Here is a 7212-nt window from a genome sequence, read left to right on the forward strand (position 1 = left end):
GAACCTTGTCTGTGTATTTCTATCTAAAAAATTGTAAGTTCATTTCTGTTTCTAATAGTAACTTTCATCCACATACACCTCCCAAATGTATGGGTATTTATCTTCCTTTAAACTATCTGAAATTTCCTGAATGTTACTTCTCACAAGTTGAGAAAATTTTTTTTTTTTTTTTTTTTTCTTCTAAAGAGGGTTTGCTTTATATGGTTTGACAGTAACAATAGTCAAATATGACTACATTGTAGTCTGGAAACTTTTTAAAGATGAATCTTATTTTCTCTAATACTTGATATATCAAAACAAGATACATAATGATCCAAAAACATAGTGGTCACAGGTGCTTGTTATGTAGCAGTATTCTTTATGTTGTATGCTGATATTATCCTTGTAGCATATAGCCTTTGGACTGGAACAAAGCTATACTGCACCACAGAGCTCCTAAAGTGTCAGTTGTGCTGGTGAATTTGGTGTAGTTAGTTGCTCTGCAGGACATCATGGAGCCACCCCGTCCCCATTCCTTTCTTCCTATTACCTAGAGATGCACACCTGGAATCCAGACCCCTTCACTCTTCAGAGCAGACTTTTATGTGGAGCAAACTGCATGGTACTATTTTCTCATACCTTCATCCCACACTGCTATACAGTGAAATCATAATCTGATATTATTTGAATTGTTGAACAACTGCCTTTTTTTCAAATTTGGAAAAAGTAACATATAATTACAATAAAAGTTGAAGAAGGATTGGATTTGGAGGTGTGTGCTTATATGTTCTTCAGAGATGCCAAGGTTTATTTTAATTACTGGATTTTAATTACTCAGAGCTTTCTCATATTCAAAATTAGCAAGCTTAGTTAACACAGCTGTTTGTACATGTGGGGGGGAGTTACCAATACTTTCTGTGACTTTCTGACACTTTGGGGGGGAAAAAAATATTGGTGTGCTCTTTTAACAATAGTTGAGGCACACTAGTGTTGGTATGATGGAGGCAGGGGAGGGAGAAAAGTTGGACATGACTGATCAAGCTAAGTGTTAAATCAACTTTGCACAGATTTTGCATCTTGCATAATACTGATATAGAAAAAAATCAAATTGGCTTAAAGCCAATATTAACAGTGATCCAAAAATACTATATTTACTTAATTCCAAACAAAGTATTTTTCCTATTCAACATGGAGAAAACAAAGCTTCAGCTTTGAATTATCAAGTGAAAATGGAGCCAGAAGAGGTGGCAAGAATCTACTCAGTGAGGCACAGGGTAACAGAGAAATGGGGAAAAGCAAAAAAAAAAAACAAAAAAACCCACAGGGGGGAGGTGCATTTAAGTAGACCTGATATCTATTCTAAATGTTTTACCAGGTCTACTGTATCTTTTAAGTATTTGTATGGCCTCATTCAACACAATGCATTTGAGTACTTCACAATTCACATAATAGCTTTGTCAAAACTTATCAAAAGTGACTGCATTTATGTGTATGTGAGTTCCTCCTAATGAGGGCATCATCAGGTGTAAACAAACCTCACTCCTGTGAGGTGGCACAATGTTTATGGTGGCACAAGTTACAAACAAATGGATGTCCTAGCCTATCGCCATGCTCCCAGGGCCCCAAAATGTTGCTGGGACAAAAGGTGGTAACAGTTTATAATGCCTTATAAAGGAGGACATCTGTTTGCTTAGTGTGGTCCAAGAATCTCCTTGCTGAGGATTCCCACAGTGCCTGTATCAGGCTGCTGCTCCTTGACTTGGTGCACACTTGTAGGATTAGGCCCATGAAGGAAGCCCTGGGAGCAGCAGGGGCCCAGACCTGGTGGGTCAGCAGCCCTGGGTAACATCTGCAAATGCCAGTGAAGCGGATCAGCTGTGTTGGGACACATCCTGTCACATCTGAACCCATTCAGAGACTACCTTTATCTGTCTGTCTTTGTGCCTGCAGTGCTAGTGCCTGGCTGGACGTCATTTTGGTTGAAAATCTGGTCCATTTCAAAACAAAGCAGTTCCAAGAGAAACACCCTTTTTAAGGTCTGCTAATACTTCCTAATACCATTTGTCTCAGACAAAAGAAAATGTTATGGTGGGGTCCCTTTTCAAATTGTGCTTTTGTTCTGTTTTTTTATTTGAAAAATGTATTCACAATATGTCTGCATAATGACTCTTAAGAATTGAGTTCTTGCCGGGTAGGTAGCAACTCGAGTTTCAGACCATTTAATTTCCATGTCTTATTCTGGATACTGAAAAAGCTGGAAGAGGCAGATGGAAGGAGGTTGAATCTGAGAAAGTTCATGTATATATTTGTCTTTCTGGGAACTAAGTTTTGGTCCAAACTGGACTGACACTGACAACGATGCTGGCATCTCATCCTGCCCTCTTCCATTCATCTGATTCTGAGAAATTCATATGCTTAAGGGCACTGTTTCTGGATTCTCAGATATCTGGATTGAAGAAAAAATATTTCTTTTTTACCCTTCTCCATAATGTCAGAGGTCCAGGAGAAAACCTTGTAAATGTATCTGCAGTGGTGGATGACTATAACGCTACGCGTCTGTGATGAGACTTTGTCTGTTTGCTTGTTTAAATGTGTCTTGTGGCCTGTTTATATCAGCATTACACGAATATTTTCTTTCCTGGCTTTTTGCTTTCTAGGAAACTAGTTGTTGTGTAGTTGGTTTGAGTTTTCTGGGCTGATTGGGTTTGCGGGGGGGGGGGTGCATTGTTTGTTTTTGAAACCCAGATTCTGGTGGTTACCAGTAGTCTGGTGTACTTAAAAATGGTCTGAATTACTGCTTCTCAACCTCAGAGTGGGTGCATCTATACAATCAATTAAAGCAACTCAAACTTTGGTAGATGTGTGCCTGGGACAGCAGCAGTTTGAGCCAGGGTGGAGCAGCCCCAGGCTGACAGCAGGCTTAGTGGGTCAGTTTTGGGTGCAGGTGGTGGCAGCAGAGGAACTGGCTAGGGAATGAGAGTGCCAAAGTGCAGAGACATGCAGCAAGCAGCCCCTGTACTTTAGCATCCTCATACTTCCGCCAGCCCCAGTCACCATCTACACGTGCATTTCATTGCACTTTAATTACTCCACTGTAAAATAGTACTGTTCCCAGGAGTACTATTTTATGGCATAGTTAATTAATCTACTGCATCCTCACAGTTGTGCACATGTAGGCAGTGATGCTTTACTGCAGAGCAAATGCACAGTAAAGCGCACATGTAGATGCATGCAGTATCCAGTAGAAAGTGTAGGGTCTGATTGGATTTATTGCTGGGGATAGGGAGCTTGCTCCCTGTAAGGTTTTAGCTCCAGGTCCTCATTCCAATCCGAATGGAAGGTAAACAAATCTAGGAAAATGGCCTGTAATAAAGGAGCGTAGAAGGATGGAAGATTTATGTGTGTAACCAAATAAAATTCTTTCAGACTTGGAAGTTTAGAATTATCCCAAAAATACTGTGCATGTGTGTGTCTCACTTTACAGATTTATACCTAGGATTTTCATACGGTTTTATTTTTTTTAATTTTTGCACTTGTTTGTTAATTAACCTACAGTGAGAATTGATTCCTTTCCTCTCCCCTCCCCTGTCATTACCTGTCAAACACATTCCTTCAGTATCTCCCTCATTACATTTAGTGTTTATATCCAGTGTTGAGTGACTATACCAGATATTCCTGGAAAGGAAAATGTTTCCAAATGCAGTGTAGACTGTCTAATCTCATCTTCATCTTACAGGTTTGTGCTTTTTATTCTTCTCCCTCCTACATACAGGTCTTCGGTGCTCTAGCCTCCGAACCATTTAAAGTGAGTGATGGCTTTTATGGCACTGGAGAGACATTTCTGTTTACTTTCTCTCCAGATTTTGAGGTAAGGAAATATAAATTCTTTACATGTAATTTATCCCTCCGTGCATACCTTTGCTTCCTGGAGTTACTGACATTGGAGTAAACTTAGACTGTTAAAAGGTGATGGGGAGCTGATTTACACCTCGGAAGAAAATGAATTTCCTACCTGTACTACACTTGCACACTTCTTCCATCCAACATTTTTCTGTCCAGATACTGTTTTGTCTAAAATGTAGATAGTGAGCATCCTAAAGCAGGGGATGGCCTTTCTGACATGAATGTGCTTTTAGCCATCCCCATAAAAATCCATCCAAATTTGGTCATGTTTTAACTGTTTGTGCTCTAGAGACTTTCTAGAATTTTAACAGCTGAAATCTGAAGATTCCTTTCTTGCAAGAGGCATACTTAGTTGATTCAAAAACTTAGTTGTACATGTGTCTCAGTGCTGGAGCACCTTCCCTCCAGACTAGGGCTACAGGGGCAAAAACAAACTGTTCTTGTAATAGTTGATCTGGACAAGCATGAGATTTAATACCAAAATTAGGGAAGAGATTCCCTGTTCCTGTGCTCAAGAGGGAGGAGAGAGGACTGAGACCTGGCTGAAGGGGAAGGGGCAAAGGTGTCAGACTTGAGGGAGTGATTTCCCTCTCCCTTTTTATATCTGTTGTTGACAAATAGTATCCCATTTGCAAAGTGTTCCCTACTCCTCTACTTCTGGTCCCTATAGCAGATAATTGCTACTTATATCGGCTATTTCATTACTCTTCCATTGCTGTTACTTCAATTGTTTGAAGCTTGGACAGTGGATTAAAGGGTCCTCCCAGACATTACACTTACAATTGCAACATGCCAGACATTCAGCCAATTTATGGTGCAATAGCATGGAAAACCCCCTGCTCAAGGCTGAGATTGTTTAGTCCAGAATGGTCCTGTCACGTGTGTGTAACCTGCCCTTTAAGTTTTGCAGGGTTGAAGGTCCCAGATCTTTTTGTGGCTAATTTGTACTCAGTTTAATTTAAACATGTGGCATGCAGCCCAGCATCTGGCTGCACAGTGTAGCTTTACATGTTCATGGGCTCCCCTAGCTTGGGGTCATGCAAAGCCCAGTGCTGGATCTGGTCTGTGGGTAACCGGCAACAAAGAAACTCTGCGATACCCAGCTGCCTGAGCCCTGTTGTAAAAGCTTCTGCTCCAGGATGTGTTCAGCTGCGTATTGAAGGGCTCTCTGATCTAACTACACACTCGCACACACTCTTCCGTGCCAGAATGTACTCATCTTGGGGACTAGAAAGCTCCCATCTGGTATCATATCCTAGATCCCAGGCCCTATTATGCCAGATCTTGACCGTCCATCATAACGGGAAGCACAATAGTTTGGATCCAGAATAAAATTCCTCAGAACCTGTTGCGCCATTAAATTAACATTTGTGAGGAGCATAAGGGTACAGCCTTGCTCCAACCCATAGAGTGGTATCTATATGAATCTGTGGAGAGAGGTAGTCAGTGCTGAGAGCCTAGAGGAAGTGCAAGCTGGATTGGACTAATGGAGAGAAGTGCTAGAGGGAAGAGGACTGAAGATTTGCTGATCCAAAATAGAACATATGCACTGTGATTTCTCTGAGGTACCTGATGTTGGAAATGTGACAGTCAATGAGAAACGTGTTTGAAAAGTTGACAAGTTCAATTATCCGGGGTCAACTGTTCAATGGAATGCAGAGTTACTCAAAGAATTGAATTATCAAATAACAGCAGGGTGGGCGAACTGGAAATTGGTGGCAGCAATATTATGTGACAGGAGAGTATCAATAAAGCTGAAGGGGAAAGTCTACAAGACATGCATCCAGCAATATTGTACAGAGCAGAGATATGGCCCTTGAAGAAAATTCCAGAAAGAACACTGAAAATGACAGATGAGAAGGCTTCAATGAATGTGTGGAGTGATGAAGATGGATAAAGTGAGGAATACTTGCATCAGAGGATCAGTGGAAGTAGTGGAGGCATCTAAGAAAGTACAAGAGAGAAGACTGGCAAGGTATGGGCATGTTCAAAGGAGTCAGGAATAATACATAAGAAAAGAAGTTACCAGAATGGTACTACCATGGAGAAGAGGAAAACCAAAGATGAGATGGAGAGGGACAGGAGAGAGAAAGGAGTTGGAAGACTATACATGTGACTGCAACTCTGTTTAGATGGGACAAGTGAGAGAAGAAGAGAGAGGTAGTCAGCCACATGAGTTTGAAGGCAGTGCAGGGTACCTGTTAATTTCTAAGCTGCCCCCTGCCCCTGCTTCAGTATGAAGCTGTAGAAGAGAATTTCTGGGTTTTATGTCTTTATGGAGAGAGAGGTCATGAAATTATGCACACAACTATTTCAAAGAATGAAAGATAGGCTATGTGAGAATTAACATTACACATGTAACATTAATAAAAATCCCTTTGTATGCATACAATATTATGTATGGGGTTTTTTTAACTTTCACGTATTGGCTATTCCATAGGACCCCACTTCACTGAGGACACAATAGATGGTGCTCACTTAATGAGCAAATGTCTTCTCATGCAGTCTGTCCCATGCCCTATATATTTATAGCATTCTATTCAAGCTGTATTCTTAAGCATTTCTGAATTTTGGAGGGGCTTTTCTATAGTATGCATCACTGGAGTGCCTCACAAGCATCAGTTGATTTATTTCACAACACACTCTAGGGTGAGGAGTCATTTATCATCATTTTACAGATGGGGGAATCGAGGCAAACAGGTTCAAAAGTATCCACCTGTTCTTGGACACCCAGTTTAAGATGCTTAGGACCTGACTGTTTTAGAGTATTTAGCATTATATAGTACTGCAAAGCACAGCAGCCAGTAACTCCAGTTGCAGCCACAAATGTTCAAGAGTTCTGCAAATTGTCTCAAGTTAGGTGCTTAGAAAATGGTGGCCACACAATTGGTGCCACTTATGAACAGTTTGATTTTACGTAGAGCCATTGGGAGTTCCTAGGGCACAGGTAAAGGAGGATTCAGTTCTTCAGAGTGGCATTTAACTTCCTCGGTCCAAAGTCTTTTTTTCTCCCTGCCCAACCTTGAGTCATCCCTGCAGCATCATCCACCTAACGCTGCATGCACACTTATGTCTCATTGGAAAGAAAAGTATAACTAGATTGTGTGATTTAAAGCATGCATGTAAGGTCTGACTTTAAAGGCACATAGAGAGGCATCTTCAGTTATGGAACTACCCAATTGTTGCATGCTTGATATTTGTAGCTCTCCTGTTCTTTTAAAGTAGCTTTTTATGCACGACTTTTCATAGATTTCATAGACATCAGGGCTGGAAGGGACCTCGGGAGATCATCGAGTCCAGCCCCCTGCCCAAAGGGCAGGAAGTCAGCTG

General features: G+C 41.1%; 1 protein-coding gene across 7 annotated transcripts in view; it reads left to right on the forward strand.

Moving 5' to 3' along the window:
• The window catches only part of OXR1 (oxidation resistance 1), a 414124-nt gene that overhangs the window by 401267 nt on the left and 5645 nt on the right, over window positions 1–7212 (forward strand). For all 7 annotated transcript variants that reach the window (XM_019551781.1, XM_019551803.1, XM_019551790.1 and 4 more), the window contains one exon: window positions 3752–3847. In XM_019551781.1, the coding sequence (XP_019407326.1) occupies window positions 3752–3847 (96 nt within the window). The remainder of the gene's footprint in view (window positions 1–3751; window positions 3848–7212) is intronic.

The sequence above is a fragment of the Crocodylus porosus genome, unplaced genomic scaffold (assembly GCF_001723895.1).
Source record: "Crocodylus porosus isolate Cpor-Errol unplaced genomic scaffold, CroPor_comp1, whole genome shotgun sequence".
In the NCBI taxonomy this organism is placed as follows: domain Eukaryota; kingdom Metazoa; phylum Chordata; order Crocodylia; family Crocodylidae; genus Crocodylus; species Crocodylus porosus.